The sequence below is a fragment of the Pteropus medius genome, unplaced genomic scaffold (assembly GCF_902729225.1).
Source record: "Pteropus medius unplaced genomic scaffold, Ma_sr-lr_union100, whole genome shotgun sequence".
NCBI lineage: Eukaryota > Metazoa > Chordata > Mammalia > Chiroptera > Pteropodidae > Pteropus > Pteropus medius.
Window position 1 is genome coordinate 909,986 of NW_024342542.1, and position 21,762 is coordinate 931,747.

Genomic DNA, 21,762 nt, shown 5'->3' on the forward strand with positions numbered 1-21,762 from the left:
CCAGAAAGAAGATATATTATATAATGGTCCCTAGCCTGTTTCAAAGAAGGTATTTTTCTCTTGGTTTCCAGTAGGTGGCATCTAAGCCTCTCGGATCTCTGCTTTATATAAAGTCTTAATAATGTCTTTGATTTTTTTTTCCCCCGTATAGATGTTTAATCACGCTCGCTACCCTCAGTCTCAGTTCCTGTCAGTATTAGCAACAGTTTTGGTAGCGTTTTCTCAGATTTCCCTGGGGCTCCGTGGTGATTGGTCTCAGAGGGTGTGGGGGTAGTGGCCCTCTGTGTTGGGGGATGGGGGCTGTGGCTCAGCCTCGGTTTTGCAAGCATGGCTGGTAAAAATCAACTGTTGTTTCTCTGTCATCCCTGCTTCTCTGCAATCCCCATTTCTCTGCCTTCTGCCCTGATGACTGGGCACTGCCGCCGGCTGCATGGAGCTCACAGCTCTCCCAGGCAGGGCTGTTCAGGGAAGTTGCCCACCTTCCCCTCTCCCCCTCCTCCTACAGGGAGCCCTGGCAGCTGCGAGAGGCAGCTTCTTTATTTCTCTCAGTCCACCGCCCAACACCCGGGGTTCTGACCTGTGATAGCTCTTATGTGCAGATCCCATGCTCAGATGTGCTGGTGAGCAGCTTGGGTGTTTTTTGTTGTGTTTTAGATGTTCAGCTTATTGTTTCAAGGGGAGAGATCCAGGGACATCTCTCACTCTGTCATGTTTAATCAAATCTCTGAAGACTACCTATATTTTAGATGGGTGTGACTTCTAACTTGCTTTTAACTAAAAGAATATGGCAGAAGTGATGGGATATCATTTGTGTAATTATGTTACATTATAGGCAAAGATGAAATGACTTTACAGATATAATTAAAGTCCTTAATTTTCCTTGTTATGAAGTCTACTTCATTTGAAATTAATATAGCTACTCAAGCATTCTTTTGTTTAGTGTTTTCATTATGAATCCTGATCCTTTTACTTTTAATCTATGTTTTAATCTATTTGAGTTTCTCACAAATAGTATGCTGTTGTATCTTCTTTTTTTAATCTAATCTAACAATCTTGTTTTTTAGACCATTCACACTTCCACATTTAAAGTGATTACTGATATAGTGGGATTAAAATCTATCTTGTTAGCTACTTTTTATTTGTTCTATTTGTTGTTTTTCTTTTTCTGCTTTTCCTAGGTTTTATTGAACATTTTTTATTATTTCCTTTCATCACATTTATTTTTATTTATTAGCTTTATAGTGGGGGAGGTGGAATATGGGGGCACTCTCTTATGTTCCAATTAATCCTCAATATTAGGTAAGCCCTGTGATGCTGGGCTGTGGCCTTCATAAGCATTCCTGATTCTCCTCCAAATATAATTCTGGGACCTGCAAATATTTGTTTCCTCTCCAAGAGTAGTACTTTTTTGTGTTCCTGCTTTCCTTCCCCAGCTGCAATGCTAGTGCCCTCAGTTTTTCTACAAGTGTCCTCAGTTTTTGGTATCCTTCTTCCTGAAGATTATGACTTTTGTTCCCTAGGGAGGTGGGGAGATATTTCTGGGCAGATTTTGGCAGTAGCTGTTGTCCCCCTATCCCAGCCGGCACATGGAAGAAACTTTCTCAGGACTGTCCCTGATCTTTCCTGTGAGCATCTTTTGGGGTCCTGAAGGAAAAACCTACAAGAGAGTGAGAACATCTTATATCTGTGGCCCCCAACCTTTAGCAATTCATTAAAATTTTCTACTTTAATCTTACTGGCTTATATGACATTCGTCAGTGTCTATTTCAGATAAGCAAATGCTCAGGTCCTATTTCTCCCTGCAGTGGCACCCATATCTCTCCTGATTTGGGGCTAGCTGTTTGCCCTGAAATCTCAGTTTTCTGTTGGATTCGAGAAAAATCATTAATTTGCAATTTGTCCAGATTTTTTCTCGTTGTAAGGATGAGACCTCTACAGTCTACATCTACATCTCTGAGATAAAACCAGAAGATTGTTTATTAGTTTTTCAAGTGTACTGAGAATGAGTGAAGAAAACAATATAAAGTCAGTATAACTAAGCTAACTTAAAATGGAGTCTATATAGACTAAATGGACTAATGCATGAGGAATAGATTTTATTTTACTTTAGCCTGAGGACTTAAACTTTTGAACCTTCCAGTTAAGCATCAATACCTGGAGATATAGATATATTCTATAGATAACCCTCTGAAGAACTTAGAAAAGAATTTTCACATATCCAGACCACCTGACATCCACTTTCTAGGCTACCACACATCTGGAAGGTTACCATCTCAGATTAATGCAAAGGCTAAAAATGCAAGACTGAGTCTCCTCATGAAAGGTGTCCATTAATAGATGAATGGATAAAGAAGATTTGAAATATATATACATACACATATATGTATATATATATATGTGTGTGTATATGTGTATATATATGTGTATGTATATTTATACATACACACAATGGAATGTTATGCAATAATAAAAAAGAATGAAATCTTGCCATTTGCAACACCATGGATGGATCTAGAGAGTATTATGCTAAGTAAAATAAGTCTGGCAAAGAAAGACAAATACCATATGGTTTCACTTGTATGTAAAATCTAAAGAAAACAAAACAAAACAAAAGCAGACTCATAGAAACAGAGAGCAAAGGGATGATAACCAGAAGGGAAGGGGTGGAGAGATGGGTGAAAAGGGTAAGGGGAATATAGTAAATAAAATTGTGATAGGTTTGCACAGTGACAGGTGTTTACTAGAATTAGTGGGGTAATCACATTGTAAGGTTTAAAAATGTCAAGTCACTATATTGTACTTCTGAAACTAACATAACCAATATAAGATTGTATACCAATTACACTTATATATTTGAATTTAAAAAGAAAATAAAAAATAAAAGAGGAGAAAAATAGAATGTTTTTTATTATAAGAGATCTAAGCTGTCTACTTTCACCACTATTATTCAGTATAACATTGGAAATCCTAGCGAGTGCAGTCAGGCAAGAGAAAGAACTAAAAGGCATCCAGATAGGAAATGAAGAAGTCGAACTGTCACTGTTTGTGGATGACATGATTCTCTATATAGAAAACCCTAAAGACTCAACTAAAACACTACTAGAAATAATAAACAAATACAGTAAAGGATACGAAATCAATGTTCAAAAATGCAAAGCATTCTTATACTCTAATAACGAATTTTCAGAAAAAAAGAAATGAAAAAACAATCCTTTTTGCAACTGCAACAAAAAGAATAAAATATCTAGGACTAAACCTAATGAAACATGTGAAAGATGTACACAATAAAAACTATAAGACACTATGGGAGCAACCTAAATGCCCATTAACAGATAATTGGATAAAGAAGTTATGGTTCATACACACAATGGAATATTACTCAGCCATTAAAAAATGAAATCCTACCATTTGCAATGACATGTGTGGCTCTAGAGGTTATTATGCTGAATGAAATAAGTCAGACAGAAAGATAAGTACCATATGATTTCACTTATATATGAAATCTAAGTAATAAAAAGAACAAACTAATCAAAAACAGATTCACAAATATAGAGGAAAATCTGGTGATTGTTCTGGAAAGGACAGGAAGGAAGCTGGGGTGCTGGGAGAGTGGGATGAAGGGTTAAAGAAGTACAAATTAGTAGTTGAGAGATGATCACAGGGATGGGGAGCACAGAATAGGAAATGCAGTTAGCATTAATGTATTAGCTAGGTGGACAGTCAGAGGAGAGAAAAAGCAATTAGGGGAGTTGTTTTTATAAACTATATAAATGTCTAACCAATGCACTATACACTTGAAACTAATAAAATAAAAATTTTTGAAAGAAATTGAAAAATTCACAAAGAAATGGAAAGATATTCCGTGTTCTTGGATTGGAAGAATCAATATAGTTAAAATGACCTATTACCTAAAGCACTATACAGATTTAATGCAATCCCCATCAAAATCCCATTGGCATTTTTTTTTAAAGAAATAGAACAAAATATCATCAGATTTGTATGGAAGCACAAATGACCCTGAATTGCCAAAGCCATCCTGAAAAAAAAGAACGAGGCCGGAGGCATCACTCTGCCCAACTTCAAATTATACTACAAAGTGATAATAATCAAAACAGCATGGTATTGGCAGAAAAACAGACACCTGGACCAATGGAACAGAATCGAGAGTCCAGAAGTAAACCCATGTTTATATGGGCAAATAATTTTCGACAAAAAAAAAAAAAAGCCAAAAACATACAGTGGAGAAAGGAAAGCCTCTTCAATAAATGGTGCTGGGAAAACTGGAAAGCCTCTTGCAAAAGAATGAAACTAGACTGTTGTATATCACTACACACCAAAATTAACTCAAAATGGATTAAAGACTTGAATATAAGACCCGAAACAATAAATTGCATAGAAGAAAACATAGGTACTCAGCTTTGCATTCACATACGCATGCTCTCTCCCCTTTTCCCATTCTCCTTCTGTCCCTCTGTCCCTCACTCTCTCTCAGGCAATGGCTATGTGATCTTCGTGGCTAAAACTCCCACCAGACTGCCCTCTCTCCAGGTCTTACGTCTCACTAGGTAGCCCCCACAGTGATTCCAGTTCCTGCCTGGTGACCTTATTCCTGGGCTCTGGTAGTACCACCTTCTTCTATGTCATCCCTAGGGGTGACAGTGGCTTCCTGCTATTGCTTATCTCTAGGTTGCTTCAGTGTACCCTGTTTGGCTTCTTAGCACTTCCAACACCTTGGTTCACAGTTGCTACAGAACTACTTGCCTCTTTTCTCCTGAGTGGACTGGGAGGACTTCATTTGCCACATCAGAGCTCCACTTTTTACAACATTTTTCCACGACAGATAAAAATCACTACAGTATTACCACCTTGTCTGCATCTCTCTTCAGTGCCATCGTAAACACTCTGCACAACACCGCCACTGAAAACAGACAATTCTCTCATTCTTACCACTGAAGAGAATCACTCTGGCTCATTCATAGGCTACTCTGCTAATGAATGCAATTGTTTCTTTCCCCTGTTCTCTCAGCAGCAAAAATGTACAGTAGCCAACAGATTCCTAGACTAGATTAATTCCTAGACTAGTCCATGGTAGGTTTGTTTAAAGATGTGTGTCTGTGTGTACATAAACATGCGTAACTTCATAAACACATAGACACACACACACACATACAGTTCAAGAAAAATAAATACCACAGTTCAAGAAAAAAAAATACCAAAAGACAGAATGTGTGTGTGTGGCTGTTATAATGCCAAAAAAAGAAAAAAAGACCAAAACTCATTTATAGAATTAAGGCTTCCACTTTCAGGCAAGACAGAAACAGGGACTGGATTTATCTTTATGACAGAAATAAACAAACAAAAATACATGAGAGGGGGAAAATGGCATAGATGACAGAGACTTTGTTCATTTTACTTGAGACCAAATCAAAGTTGTGATAGAAACACACAGCAAACAGCAAGCAAAGTCACCTGGGATGAATATGAACAGAAGCACTACAACTAGGGAGAGAAATAAGAAATCACCCTGCAATAGTAAAAGGTAGGAGGAGGCAAAGGCAAGCGGCTGAGTGGGACAGAGGCTGTGGCAGCTACAGAAGCCACTTAAAGGGGCCGTGTCCACTAGTGGACTTTCCCAACGATGGACCTGCTCACCCTGAGCACAAGCGCCAGGTTGGCTGCATGGGGCGGGGGAGGGGGGGCACCAGGGACTTACAGGGAGACACTGAGTTCTCAGAGCAAGGGCCAGAGGCAAGGCTTTCTCCCTGGCAGAAGTGCTGGTGATATACATTATTCCTCTTTTGAGCCCTCCCCCACTCCCAGTCTGCGGACTCAGCTCCTCCATAGCTGAGACATGTCAAACTGGATAACAGAGGTCGCTCTGCCCAGAAGATTCCCTGAAACTCCACCTCCCCTAACTCATGGCCCCACCTAAGCAACACCCAGTTGCGTCATCAGCAAGTCAGGTGTTCCTTGCTGAGCAACGCCTAGACTCACACTGGTGGCAGCTGACCCCAGTTTCTGGCATGGCCTCTTGAGGCAACTATAAGCACAGCATCTGTGCTTGTTGAATCTTAACAGGTGGCCCCGGAGGGGTACAGGCTGGGGCTAAACTACGCCTGCAGCTGAAGCCCACTCAGGACTGTGCTATTGGATACCTACCACACAAAGCTGCACTAATAAGACCAGGAGACTTAGGAGCTTTGCTTAGTACACAGAAACACAGGAAGGCAGCCAAAATGGGAAGACAAAGAAGCAGAAATCATATGAGAGAGCAGAACAGAGATCCAGAAATAATGGAGTCAAGCAATCTAACAAATGCAGAGTTCAAAACACTGGTTAAAGATGCTCAATGAACTTCGGGGAAGTGTAGATGAATTTAGTGAGAACTTTCACAAAGAGATAAAAAAATAGAAATGGAAATTATAAAAGGGAACCAATCACAAGGTCTATCCATGTTGTCGCAATGACAGTATTTCATCTCTTCTTATGTCTGAGTAATATTCCATCATATATATGGCTAGACCTTGAGATAATCATGCTAAGTGAAATAAGCCAGACAGAAAAAGTTGAAAACCACGTGATATCACGTATACGTGGTATGTAAACCTAAAAGCATATATATGCTTTACTGCTAAATTGTACACCTGAAACATACTGGATTTAGTTAACCAATGTCACAAAAAAAATTTTAATTAAATAAATCTAATTTACAACAAAAGAAAAGGGAACCAGTCAGAAATGAAGAACTCATTATCTGAGATGAAGAGTATATTAGAGGGAATCAGTGCAGAAGAAAAAGAGGATCGAACCACTGATATAGAGGACGGGAAAGAATGGGGAAGCCAAGGACATCAAATCAGAATGGCAAGAAAAATGAAGCCAAGAATATAATAATAATTTAAGGAGCATATGGGACACAATTAATGTAAAACTATCTGTGTAATAAGGGTACCTGAAGGAAAACAAGACGTTGAAGAGCTATTTAAACAAATAATAATGGAAAACTTTCCTAACTTGCTGAAGGAAATAGACATACAACCCCAGGAAGCACAGAGAGTCCCCAAAACCAGAAACCCAAAGAGGCCCACACCAAGACACATCATAATTAAAATGCCAAAGGTTAAATACAGAGAGAATCTTAAAAGCAACAGGAGAAAAGCAGTTAGTTACCTACAAGGGAGCACCCATAAGACTGGCAGCTTGTTTCTCGAAAGAAACTGCAGAACAGAAGGGCTTGGCACAAAATATTCAAAGTAATGAAAACCTAGGATCTACAACCAAGAATACTTTATCCAGCAAAGCTATCATTTAGAGTCGAAGGACAGATAAAGAACTATCCAGACAAAAATAAGCTAAAGGAATTTATCAACACCGAGCCAGTATTACAGGAAATGTTGGAGGAACTTCTTTAAGAAGAAAAAACATGTATCAAAAACAGGAATAAAGAATGGTAATAACCACATTCCTATCAAAAAGTACCTCAAATGGAAAAGAATTAAATGCTCCAACCAAAAGATAGAGTGGCTGAATGGATAAATCAAGACCCCTACATATGCTGTCTACAAGAGACTCATTTCAGATTAAAAGACACACACAGACTAAAAGGAAGGGGATGGAAAAAGATATTGCCTTGATAGACCTAGAGAGTGTTGTGCTGAATGAAGTCATATAAAGAAAGACAAATACATGATTTCACATACATGTGGAATCTAAAGAACAAAATAACAACAACAAAAATGGAAATAAACTCATAGATATACAGAATATTTTGAGGGCTACTAAATGGTAGGGGGGTTGGGGGATGGTGAAAAAGGGCAAAGGGATTAAGAAGTATAAATGGATAGTTGCAGAATAGACATGGAAATACAAAATGCAGTATAAGGAAAATAGTTAACAATGTTGTAATAAATATGTAAGGAGGAAGAGGAGTACTAGATTTAGTGGGGTGATCACTTTGTAAGTTACACAGATCTCTATTCACTATGCTGTACAACTGAAACTAATATATTATTGTGTGCCAACTCTAATTAAAAACTCATTGACTTGTACAATGTAAATATGAGCAAGTAATTGTCTATTATATTTCGATAAAGCCAGAAAAATAAAAGCCAAACTTGTAAAAAAAAAATACATGAGATAATGGTTTTCAAGTTACCAGACATCAGGCAATGAAGAACAATAATCCCTTAGAGATTCAGGGATGGGGGAAATGAGGTGAACCGTATGATTCCTCCAGCTTACTGCCTTAAGAGAGTTTCCAAACAAATTATGGCAAGGAAACTAAGATAAAGTCTAGCAGACTCCCTAAATTGACAGAGCTGACAGCTCTGTCAGCTGATATAAAGACAGCTAAAATTCATAGGACAAAGTACCAGAAAGGAGAACTGAACAGAGAGAGAATCCTGGAGATTCATAGAGGGTCTCTCCCTCGGGTATTTGGGAGAGATTAGCATATGCATGTGAGGGAAAAGAATAATCTGAAAAGATTATGGAAAACAATACCTGGCTACTGGGATTGTACCTGTCTCCACCAGCCAGACTGGAAAAATTCACAATTTATAGGACATTGAGTAGGATAGTCTTGCCTCAGTAGTGGGAATAATTTGCCCTAGAATGAGTACTGCTGCTCCAGACCTACCTAGCTAATCATAAAATCAAGACCCCAAAGAATCAAACTATTTCCATGTAAATTACCTGCATCTAGAAACAAAGCTCAAGATGAATTAGGAATATGAAAACATCTAGCACTCCTAACAGTCTGGCATCCAACCAAAGATTAGCAGGAATTCAAAGAGGCAGGAACATGCAACCAATAATAAGGAGGATAATCAATCGATTGAGGGAAACTGACCCAAATTTTAAAAGAATCAGAGAAAGGTGTTAAAACAATTATAATAATATATATATATATGTTCAAAAAGTTGAGCAGAGACATGAAAACTGTAGGGGGGAAAAAAGACCCAAACGGAACTTGTGAGCATAAAGACTACAATGTCTGAGATGAAAAATACACTAGGTAGGATTAATGACAGATTAGATATTATGGAAGAAAAAGTAGGTTAACTTAAGGGCACAATAAAAAAATCCAAAATGAAACACACAGAGAAAAAATATGAAAAGGCACCAATGAGCTGTGAAACAACTTGAAGTGGTCTAATGTACAGGTAACTGGAGCCCATAAATACAGAAAGGAAAAGATAGAAAGAATATTTGAAGAAATAATGGCCAAAATTTTTCCTAAATTAATGAAAACTATAAAACCACAGACCCAGAAAACCAAATGAATCCCAAAAGAAACATGAAGAAAACTACACTAAGATAAATTATAATCAAATTGCTCAAAACCAATAATAAACAGGCATTCTTAAAAGCATGCATAGGAGAAAGACATGTTACAGACAGAAGAACAAAAAGAAGGTGACATCCTATTTCTTGTCAGAAACAAAATAAGCAAAAAGATGATGGAGCAAGAACTGAAGAAAGAGGAAAACATTAGCCTAGAATTCTAGCCAAGCAAAAACATCTTCCAAAATGAAGTCGAAATGAGGACATATTCACACATACAAAAGCTGAAAGAATTTATCATCAGAAACCCACACTGCAAGAAATGTTAAACTGTATCCTCCAGGCAGAAGGAAAATGATACCAGATGGAAATAAGAAGCACTGGAATGAAGAGCACTGGAAATGGTATATGTGTGTGTGTGTGTGTGTGTGTGTATTTGTGTATATACACATATACATGCACATATATGTGTATATACTACTCTTATAATGTAAACATATGAGTTATATATATACACACACATACATACACATACATGTATATATATATAACTCTTGTAATGTAAATTTATAAGTTATCTATTATTTACTTTTTAGCTCTATCTAATTTTTTTCTCTTGTGGTAAACATTGCTATCTTCATAAAATAAAGAATGAGAGGCAAGGAAGAAAGGACATTCATCTTGGAAGGACCCAAAGTACTTTGGAATTTTAAAGGAATATAATGATACCTGCGAAATGACCTTTGTCACCATAACGGATAAAGTTCTTCAAATTTAACTGGTAATCAGAATTCTCATATCATGTTATATTTCCACTAGGAACTTTCGATGACTTGAAAGGATTTCTTTTTAGCTTTAAATATTTACCTTGCAAATACCAAAGTATAGGCAGCTAATAATTTTATAATTTATTCAGCATAATCGGGTTTTTATTTCGACCCTTACTGTTTGACCCTAATATTGGTGAAAGAATTGTTTTTTGTCTTATAATTTAAATATCTTTAAAACATAACTGTTTAAACAAAACAATGGACTGTGGGGTTTATATCATGTGAAAGTAAAATGCAGAGGAATAATAACAACGATTTAGAGGGAAATAATGAAAGTATACTATTGTAACATCCTTACACTAAATTTGAAGTGGTATAATATCACTTCAAGGTAGATCGTGATAAGTTAAAGATGTATACTATAAATTTTGAAGTAACTAAAATACAAAAGTTATGGTTAATAAGCTACAAGGAAACAAAATGGAATTTTAAAATACTTGAGTAATAAAAAGAAGGCAGAAAAAAAAACAAGAACAAAAAACAAATGGGACAAATTGAAAGCAAATAGCAAGATCACAAATTCAAAATAACTATATCAATAATCACATCAAATGTAAATGGACAAAACACCCCAATAAAAGGCAGAGATTATCACATTAGACTTTTTTAAAGCAAGACCCAATTACATGCTGCCTATAAGAATATCACTTTAAAGACATAAATGAATCAAAAATAAAAGGATGCCCAACAATTCTACTTGTAGGTATATATGCCCAAGAGAAATGAAAACATATATCCAAAGAAAAAGAGAAAAAACATATGGCCACACAAAAACTTGTACATAAATATTTGTAGAAGCATTATTCATAATAGCCAGAAAGTAAAATAACTCAAATTTCTATCAGTTGAAGGGATAAAAAAATACAGTATACCCATACTGTGGAATAGTATTCAGCTATAAAATAAAATGAAGTACTAATCCATGCTACAATGTGAATAAAACTTAAAAAAATTATGCTTAATGAGGGAACAGCTAAAACAATTTTTAAAAAGAATAATTAAGTTGGAGGGCTCATATTTAAGACCCACCATAAAGCCGCAATAACCAAGATGATGTGATATTGGCAAAAAGCTATATACAGAGATAAGTGGAACATGATATAAAGTCCAGAAATATATTCACACAAATATGGGCAATTAATTTTGGAGAAAGTTGCAAAAGTAATTTAATGAAGGAAAGATCACCTTTTCAACAAAAGGGTTGGAAAAATTAAACACACACACACACACACACACACACACACACACATATATATAATGAACCTCAATCTAAACCTCATACCTTATACAAAAACTAAAAATAAGTCACAGATCTAAATGTGAAACACAAAACCATAAAACTTTTAGAACATAGGAGAAAACCTTCTTGACCTGGGGTCATACTACAAACTGGGAGAGAATATTTATTTGCAAATTACATATCTAACAACAGAGTTGCATCTAGTGTATATAAAGAACTCTCAAAATTCCAAGTAAGAAAACAAACAATAGAATTAGAAAACAGGCAAAAGACTTGAACAGTCACTTCACCAAAAAGGATATATAAATTTTCAAATAAGCATATGAATAGATGTTCAACATTAGAGAAATGCAAATTAAAACCACGATGAGAAACTACTACACATCTATTAGAATGGTGAAAATAGGAAATATTAACAATACGAAGTGCTGAAGAAAACATTGCTAGTCAGAATGTACAGCCACTCTAGAAAAGTTTGGCAGTTTCCCTACAAAGTTAAACATATGTTTATCCTATGACTCAGCAATCTTATTCCTAGTTAGTTACCATAGAAAAATGAAAGTTTACATTCATGCAAAAACCTGTACACTAATATTTATAGCAGCTCTATTCATAATCATAAAAAAAAACTGGGAACAACTCAACTGTCTTTCGGCTGGCAAAGAATAACAAACTATGGTACATCAATAAAATGGAATCCAACTCGGCAATAAAAATGAGCTAACTATAGATACATGTATCCACATGGGTGAACCTTAAAAGCATTATGCTGAGTGAAAAAGTTAATTCCAAAAGGTTACATACTGAAAGTTTCCATTTATACAACATATTTGAAAAAGACAAAACTATCATGATGGAGAACAGATCAGTGGTTGATAAGAGTGGAATGGAAGCATGAGAGTTTTTTAGGATGGAACTAGTGGTTCATCTTGATCATGGTAGTGGTTACATATATCTATACAAATGTTAAAGTTCAAAAAATTGTACAACAAAAGTCAATTTTACTTGTGATAATTTTAAAAATAAAATTAATAAATCTAAAATATAATAACTTAAAAAAACAAAGTATGATGAAACTGAAGAAGCCTCAGAAACACAAAAAGTTTACAGTCATTCGACATCACATGTTACTCTGCAGGAAAAAATTAACATGATAGGCCTGACCCTTGCTATCTCTAAGAGGGCCTATTTGCATGACTGATCCTTGCAAAAGCTTCTGGGAAGTTGGCTTAAAAAATATTCTCTATGCTACTAATTGATAAGGTTGTTTTGTGTGCCTGGAACACTAAATTCTGCCATGCCAGCCTAGATAGATTGTTTATGCAAATATGATTTATAGTGAACATCTGCTTTCCTTCTGGGAGTCAGAAATTTCATTAAGAGTGCCTGATCGACCCCCAGCAAAGAAAAAAAAAAGTCCGAGTCTTAAACAAGCTTTCCTAGGCAGAAACACTGTGAATATGTTGCTGTATTTAACTGCTGGCGGAAGGAGCTTGTTTTGTGAAACTCCTCCCTTAGTCCCCTAAGGGAGAACTTTAGAAACCCACATTTAGACTATTCTAGACTCCACCCATTACATCTTTTTCCCTTGCTGATCCTGCTGTAAGTGGAACAGAAGCAACTTTTCAAAAGACATATGAACTTTAAAAATCAAACAAAAACAATAAAATTTAAAAGAAGTTACTGATAATCAAGTCATGTAAGCCTAACATCATAGCATGTAAACTAATGGCAAATAGCATTAGTCTGTCAGGAAAAGTTTAATGAGAGTAACAGACAGGATGTAACCAGCCTCACCCAAACAACCTTCAGGCAGTAAGGTTAACAGGTTACCAGCTAACAGGTTAACAGGGAAGTTAACATTGTCCCCAATCTTCTATTTTAATGAAAATGTCAGAACATACCGAAAATTTGAAAGAAGAGTGTAAAGCACACCCTTTCACCCACCACCTAGATTTAGCAATTGCTAGCGTTTTGCCATATTTGTTTTCTCTCTATATGTGGTATCTGTTTTTTTACTGAACTTTTTGCAAATGAGTTGCATACATTAGGACTCATACACTTCACCCCTAAATCCTTCAGCCTATATCTCCAAAGAATAAGTACATTCTCCTATATAACTTCAGTTAGCAAACCTAAGAAAAATAGTGGTAATTCCCTAATATCATCTAGTACCAAGTCCACATTCAAATATCATTGATTATTCCCAAAACATTTTTACAGCTTTTTCTTGAACCAGAAGCCAGTCAAGTTTCCTGTCCCACATTTGGTTGTCTCTTTGGTCTCCATTAACTGTCTTAGTCTACTCAGGCTGCTAGAACAAAATACCACAGACTGGGTAGCTTAAAGAGCAAGCATTTATTTCTTACAGTTCTGGAGGCTAAGAAGTTCAAGATCAAGGTGCCAGCATATTCAATGTCTGGTTAGGGCCCTCTTCCTCACTTGTAGATGGCTGTTTTCTTGCTGCATCCTAACGTGGCAGAGAGAAAGAGGGAGCTTTGGTCTCTTCCTCTTCTTATAAGGGCACTAATCTCATCATGGAGGCCCAACCTTTGTGACTTCATCAAACCCTAATCACTTCCCAAAGGCCCCACCTGCAAGTACCAGCAACACATTGGAGATTAGGGCTTCAACACATGAATCTGGGATGGAGAGAGACTCATAATTCAGTCCATACCAAACACTTAAGCTGCCTTTTCATTTCCCTCAACAAAGACTTTTTGAAGAAACTGGAATAATTGTCTTGTAGATTGTCACAGATTTGGATATGTCTAATAATTTTCACATGGCATTTTATAATTTGTTTCTCTGTCCCCTATGTTTCCTATAAACTGGAAGATGTGCCTAAAACCTCTATTAGATTCAGATGAAACATTTAAAGGATGAATACTACATAGGTAAAGCCATATGCTTCCTATTGCATCACATCAGTAGTGACAATACCAAAGAGTTCCACGAGGAGAAAGGATAAATTCAAGGACTTGGTTATAAGATGGTGACTGCGAGACCTCTCCACTGTAAAGGTACCTTCTTTCTTTTGCAATAGGCAAGTAATTTGTGGGGTAATATTCAGCACCACACAACTACCATGTTCCCCAACAACCTCTCACCTATGGTTCTGGAATTCATTGAAAATCCTTGTCTAAATCAATTATCATCAGGAGTTGTGAAATGGTGATTTTCTAATTACATCATTTCAGAAAGGTTAACTTCTGCAAGTTGCAAGAAATACTGTCAGGAAACATCGTTTTTCTAATTTTAAGTCTCATTTTACTTCCGTTTATAACTTTTAAATAACTAATGACACCTAACCACATAACTATAATCTATTTCTAATGCACTTTTTGCTACATAAAAGTCACTTGCTTTATTTTAAAAGTGTTTCAATTGCAAAAGTTTGTCAGTTTTACAGAAATTTCAGGCTATTCAGGAAAGTATAAAGTAGTATCTTCCCTCCCTCTCTCCCAACGACTGGTCCCACTGCCAAAGAATAAACACTGCAGAGATTGTGTATCTCTCCAGAGGAGCACACATGTCATGCAGAAATGTATATACATCATGTTTATGTACATAAATTACATAAGTTTTAAAGAATAAATGAGATAATAGTATATATACTGTTCTGTGCCTTGTTTTTTCCACAACAGTATGTATGGACACCTGCCTTAAAGGACATCTGAAAATATCTCTTTTTACCAGCATGTATTCCTTAGCAGAAATGTGCTGTAATTTAACTAGTCTTTTCTTGATCAGTATTGTAACTTGTTTCTGCTGCAACAAATATTGCTGTCTATAAAATGTAACATGCTAGTGCAAGTATTTCTGAGGAATAAAGTCAAAGAATTGAAACTGCAGGATAAAAGATCAGGATAGATACATTGTACATTGCTTCTAGGTATTAAGGAATAGCCCACCAAAAAAATTACAATTTTCTTCATCTCCACTAACTGTATCCTAATGCACTGTCAAATTATAGCAGGCCTCTACTAAAGGAACCTCAAGCAGCAACACTGGCCAAAGAATCACAAAGTCTAAAGTGAGAATGAGAACCAATATTTACCAAGTGTTTAAGTACCAGAAACCGCACTTGACCTTTAGAGGATCTCAATAATACAATAATCGTGTGAGGTAAGTGCTATTGTCTCCATTTTTGAAAAGAGGAAACTAAGGCTCAGAAAGCTACCCAACATTATATACAGCTTTATAAGTAATAGGGCCAGCATTTGAATCCAAAGGATCTAGTACCAGAGTGAGACCACATGGAACTGCCCCAAACTGGGGCCAAAGTGATGGGGTTCTCAAAAAAAATGGGGGCTCCCAATTAACCAGGAAAAGTGTGGTTCCTAAATGTTTGCTCACAGGCTCAAATGTTAATTTCATGCTACTGCAAAAAGTCATACTTTCCCCTTTCAGACTTTTCCTATGAACTCTCAGGCTGTCCTTAGCAATCCAGCTCCAACAAAGGAACAATGAGCACATGGGCCACAGAACCTGGAGGGGCTGACCAACATGGACTTGGAAAGTTGATAGGCCAGGAGCAGGGGAAAATGTGAAGCAAGTGGTAGGCTAGCATGGCCAAGTTAAGATATTTTGGACCCGTATCAGTTGTCACAAAAACATTATGGAGGAAGTGGAACTACTGTACACATGAGAGAGAACCACAATTAACGGACAGTCTGTTTATACCACCCTTCCCTGCCTCGAACACTTGCTATTTCTGCTGTACAAATATGCTGGGCCCAGTAACTTAATCACATACAGACTCAGACAGCTGGGAGCTCCCTGCCCTGACAAAACAGGTTAGACTAGTGGCTGTGCAACCATGCAGCTCCCATCACAGGGTCTGGGGCGCTGCTTTCAACTTCCCTGGAGAGTCTAGTCTGTGGTCACCTTCCCTTGTAGCTGCCTGGGGCTGCTGTCAGGGAGGAGTGCTTATAACTCTCCCTTGGTGGGTGGGGAAGTTTCTTTCCATTTAAATGTTAAGCATTAACAAGCTGCCTCTTCTTGTCCTTAGGTACTTTACACCCAAGTAAGTTCTTATTATGGGATCTATTTGTGCACATCACTCCTAATGTAACATCAACTATTCTTTGGGGATAATGGGATAAAAAGGTGTGAGGCAGGGGAAAGAAAGTCTCTTCCCCTATCCCCATTTTGTCTAAATTCCAGGCACAAGGCTCCAGAAGTTCTGTGAGTACAGATAACAATTGAAAGGTCACAGAAAATTGACAACATAAGGTGATTGTGATTTAAATAGGGAGACTTGGGCATCAAATTAAATGATCTGAGGAGCATCTTAAAATACCATTACAAATGCCACAGAATGGAGGCATGGACACACTTCCATGGTTCAAAAACCCAAAAGCACAAAAGGGTAGAGAGTGATGTCTCCTTCCTACCCCTATATCATAGCCACCTAGTTCTTCTCCCCAGCAAGGAAACCAATGATACTGCATGTCCTACTAGAGATATTTTGTGACTATACTAGCAAATATAGATACTGCCACGATTTATTTTAATATATTATTATACATTATATATTACTATATATTATATATTGCTACATATTATACATCAGTATATATAGTAATATATATCACAATTTATTTTAAATATTAAAGCCTTCCCTCTCAGGTTAAAGTGCCACTTAAATATTATTAAAGTGGCAGAAATTGGATTTTTTTTTTAATTTCAAAGTAAAGAGTTTGGAATTCACAGTTGAATTCCTTCACTCATAAAAATTTGCCAACATTGAAAAGTTAAATTGTTTATCTCCAGAAATGAAGTTGGGCACCCAGTATGCAGCAGATACTTAAATGTTTCCTTAGGTCATTTTGTCCTTTATTACTCAGAGGCAACAGGACAATTACTCACTTCCTCTACTGATCTCGACAAATGCAATCTGATTTCTCACTATTAAAAGGAAGTCCTGAAAACCTGTATTGTGTTCACTTAAGTGTTCAAAGATTTTCATACTGATTTTTTTTTGTCAGAATCCCAATAGTCTTAGGTATAATTAGCTAATCAAATGACATTACAATTCAGATTGGCAGGGGCTTAAAACAGAAGAGTAAATATCTCTGAAAGAAATGTTTCTCACTACAGGCAATCCACATCAAAATATTAATATTTGGTGTGGACATCACATATTGACAAACTAAATGTCTTAATACATTTCAAAGTAACACTAAAACCCAAAGACATAGAATAAAATTACACAAAATGCTATGAAATTATGTTGCCTTTTCTGAACAATCATCAATTAAGCCAGATTTCAGTAACACAAAATGAAACAGTACACTGTAACATGGCCCCAATGACTAAAAGCTTGATAGGAATTTAAAAAGTACATATCAGCAAAAGAAAATTCCACTGCTGTTTTTAAGCTTTAAGATAAAGGTGTCTGAGCTCCTAAGAACATAAAGTACTCCTTGGAAAATGTATTTTTAAATCCCCATTTATTTTCTATGCACTTGAGCATGTATCTATGAGCCTGTCAAAGGTACCTTCTAAAAGTATTTCACATTGTACTTTAATGAATTGGATCTAGGGACTATAAAAAATATTTTCAAGACTATACACATATAAGGGCAATCATCATTTGCATTATGATTCAGAGTCAATCACCAAAAATGACAATGTGCTTCAACTCCCAACTCTGCTCTCTGCTCAGGAAACCTATCTTACCTGTAGCCCTGGCATCAGTCACCAACTGACACAAATCACAGAGCTCAAGAATGACCAGGTGCCCAGGCCAAAGTTTGTGTTCATACCTGTAATTTGCAATAACCAAACTCTATTTTGGACCTGGTCCTGTTTCAAGATCTGTTGAGGCCACTACCTCTTGGAAACTCGAGGTCTCCCAATAGCACTTTGTAACCGTGGTGGCCATGAGCCTAGGCTATCAATGACCAATCAAGAACCATGAGAAGCAAGGCCCAGGGCCAAGGGTAATTTTCACATTAAAGATTAAGGTGTCTGCTTTCCATTCTCTATCAGGGAATACTGCATGGAAATTCAATGCAGAGATCCCTCTAGCAAAGTGAGGAAATAAATTCTCCCTATCAGGAACAGTAATGAAGTAGGCTCATCTATTTCACATGAGGATGCCAACATGAGCCTAACACTACTGAATTAAATTCAAAAAGAGAGTACTTGGTTCCAGTTTGGAGTCATTGCAGGAGGCAGGGAACATAGTGGGAGAAGAGGGATGATTCAGATTATGGCTAAATAACACCTATGTAATGACAGAAAATTTGTACTGACCACTCTGCATGTGCCATTAAATCCAGAAAAGGATGGTGGCATCAATCCACTCTTCACAACAAAAGAAAGCTGACTCCAGAATTAAAACCACTACTTTTTCCTCTCCATACACTCACAAATGTAACTTCTAAGTCGCGTCCATGTTACAATGTGAAGAATACAAAAGCTCCTTTTCCCTTGGAGAAGGCAAGTAACTGGGTATAGCTTCCCACCTGGGTACAAGGGTGGGAGGCGCTGTCTTCCTGACTAGGCCCGACATGGCTGAGCACCATCCTGGGTCCTGGACCACGATCACCTTTCACAGTGCTTCACGCTCCTACTTTATTAACCAGAGATCCAGAAACACAGATCTCAGAAGTAGACGCCCAGTCAGGTTGACCATGGATAGATACAGCATCCACCAGGCCCCGCCAGCCCATACGCAAGACAAGAAGCCCGAAGCCCTCGCCCCAACCCTCACTGTGGCCTGCCTCCTGGGGTGGCTCGGTCCCTTGCGAAGTCACCCACCTCCCATCACGGCACACACACCCTATTGAGCTGAACTGGGGCGGGGGTAGGGGTCCGGATGCGCGATGCGGGATGAGACAGAACCGGTCGGACAGAACCGGGCCACCTCTGTCTTTCATTTTCCTGGTTCCCCAATGAAGAAACGTCAAAATGGGATAGAATTCTTTTTAACAGTAATAGAAAACCAGAAAATGCAGACAGTTGACCTTGGAAACTAACACAGTCTCAGCGGGAAAAGGAAAAGGGACGAAACACGTTGGCAAGTGAAGGAGGAGCACAGCGCAGCGCGAAGGGGAAGTGCAGCGGCCGGGCTGCCTGAGGAGTGTCAGGGTGGTGGGCGCGGGTGTGGTGCTCACCATAGATCATGGCCAGCCCGGTCTCGTGCAGGAAGCGCACTCGGCGGTGCTTGAAGAGCCAGATGGTGAGGATGGTGAGAGTGAGCAGCAGAATGAAGGTGAGTAGGCTCACGCTGTCTTGGCGGTGGCTCTCCTCCGCCTCCTTCTCAGTGGCGAGCTCCTCCATGGCGCTGCTGTCCTCGGCCGCCGCCCCAGAGGAGGAGGAGGCCGCGGCCGCGACATGCAGCCCCCGACCCGACAGCAGCGTCAGCAGCAGCAACATCAGTCGCTGTGGCAGCGCCCTGGCCGCCCACCCTGGGCCAAAGCGCGCCGCGTCACCACCAGGCTCCATGGCCCCAGAGCCGTCCGCGCCTCCTGCGCACCGGGACCAGCAGCCCACGCCGTCGGTGGCTTCGCGATGCAGACCTGCGCGAGTAGCTGAGGCCGCCGCAGTTCCTCCTCCTGCTGGCGCCCGGGCGGGGGAGGGGCGCGCGCAGTGCGCAGGATCCCCAAGCACCGCCCCCGCCCGCGCACCTGTTCGCCCCCACCCGCGCTGCGCCCCCGGCAGGCCCGGCCACCGCAGCAAGTTCGGTTGTCGCTCTCCGACCCATGGGCCGGGCCGCCAGCCTCTGGGCTCTCTACGATATTCCCCCAGTCCTGGTGTACCTGGCCAGGCCGTCTGGGGTCACGGGGCCGGTTCTCAGGTCCTTGCCGCCACGCTTTCTAAACCGGTCGCCAGAGGTCGCCCGTGCCTGGCGGCAGCATCAGCTTGAATTCCCGCGCTGTGAGGTCTGGAGTCCTTTCTGGGGCCACTGCGAAGTGTTTGATCTCAGGCCACTGTGTAGCCCCTCTGGGCCCAGTAAAATGGGGGCTTTGAGGGAAGCGAGGAGCCACGAGGCCACGTTACCCCCTACACATTTCTTTCAACATCTCTCACAGTGCCTGCCAGCTTTCGGTCCTTTCCAGAATCTGCTGGTCTTCATTCAAACCTCTTGTCTAGACTGTCCAAAAGTGAGGACTGATAAAGGGTCAGAAGCAGGTGAGGAGAGTTAAAATAGCTCCTTCACCACTTGGGCAGTAGACTAACTTCTTACTCTGGGAAGAGAGTTGAACCAAAAGGAAGTGACCACTTGCCACTCCATGTTGGTAAGCAGCAGGTTGCCGGCGCGGGGGCGGGGGGGGGGGGGGCAGTGGGCAGGGCGGAGATTACCCTGCTATCCCTTTTATGTTGACTTTCTGGTAGCCGTGGAAGTCTTTGGATGATTCTTAAAACCAAGCCCAGCTCTGGAAAAAATTACAAAGTGGACTCTGCAGGATAAAGCCTCTTCAAACAGAATCAAAGGAACTAGACTTTTCAATCCACTTTGTTACTCTGGTCAAGGAAGAAAAGGAGATCAAAGTATTGATCACTGAATTCCCAGCGGCTTGCACTGTGCTCATAAGTGTTCATTGAACCACTCTGAAATCCATGACAACTGCCCATGTTTCTCTCCTAGAGGTGTTTGCATTTTTAAGAGGAATCATTGAAGAAAGAAATGCTTAATTAAAAGGAATAATAATAAGATAGAGGTAGAATTAGATAGGAAAGGTATTTGGAGCACTGCAGCCTTCTTGGTTCCTCTCTAGGTTAACACTCTGCCAAGCCTGCTTAGGACCTTCTTTAATAGGAGAATCTCTTCATCTAGATTTTAGCTAGTGCCTTTCCCATTCCTCTAGACTATCAACCAGCCTCTTCAAAAATCCATATATCTTGAAGTTCCTGCAGGTTCACGATGAAATTTCAAACACTAAAAGCTTGAATAGTCACAGAGAAAATTATACAACAATGGAAAAACTTGATGTAATTTCTGGAGACTCACTAAAATCCATGTATGCTGAAAACTGGCCATATTGATCATAATATTTAATATTATACCTTCTTGGGTTCCCAAAAGTCAAAAACAGAATTTCTCTCTATAGCTCACACTGAGGACAGCTCAGGAGCTACATTAAAAGTACAGACTTCTTAGTACTTGTGGCAGGTTATATTTTCCAAAAATGCCCAAAACCATGTTTCCATTTCCACATGCTCTTCCAGAAACTTGCCACTCTCCCATTAAGAGGCATCTATGTTCCCTCCCCCTTGAACCTCAGTGGACCCTTTCAACTGCCTCAAATAATAGAATATGCCAATGGAGACTGCATAACTTGTGAAGCTAAGACATAAAAGGCAACCTAGTTCCTACGTGGCTCACTTGCACACTCTTGCTCTCCACTCACTTTGGAGCCTTGAGCTTCCATGTAAGAAATCTAGACCACA

At 39.0% G+C, this 21,762-nt stretch overlaps 1 protein-coding gene across 1 annotated transcript in view; it reads right to left on the reverse strand.

Annotated features, from left to right (window-relative positions):
- The window catches only part of SLC9A7 (solute carrier family 9 member A7), a 149,199-nt gene extending 129,205 nt beyond the window's left edge, over positions 1-19,994 (reverse strand). Inside the window, exon 1 of the mRNA XM_039866425.1 lies at positions 19,485-19,994. Coding sequence (XP_039722359.1) covers positions 19,485-19,815 — 331 coding nt within the window. The 5' untranslated portion in view covers positions 19,816-19,994. The remainder of the gene's footprint in view (positions 1-19,484) is intronic.
- Positions 19,995-21,762: the final 1,768 nt, after the last annotated feature.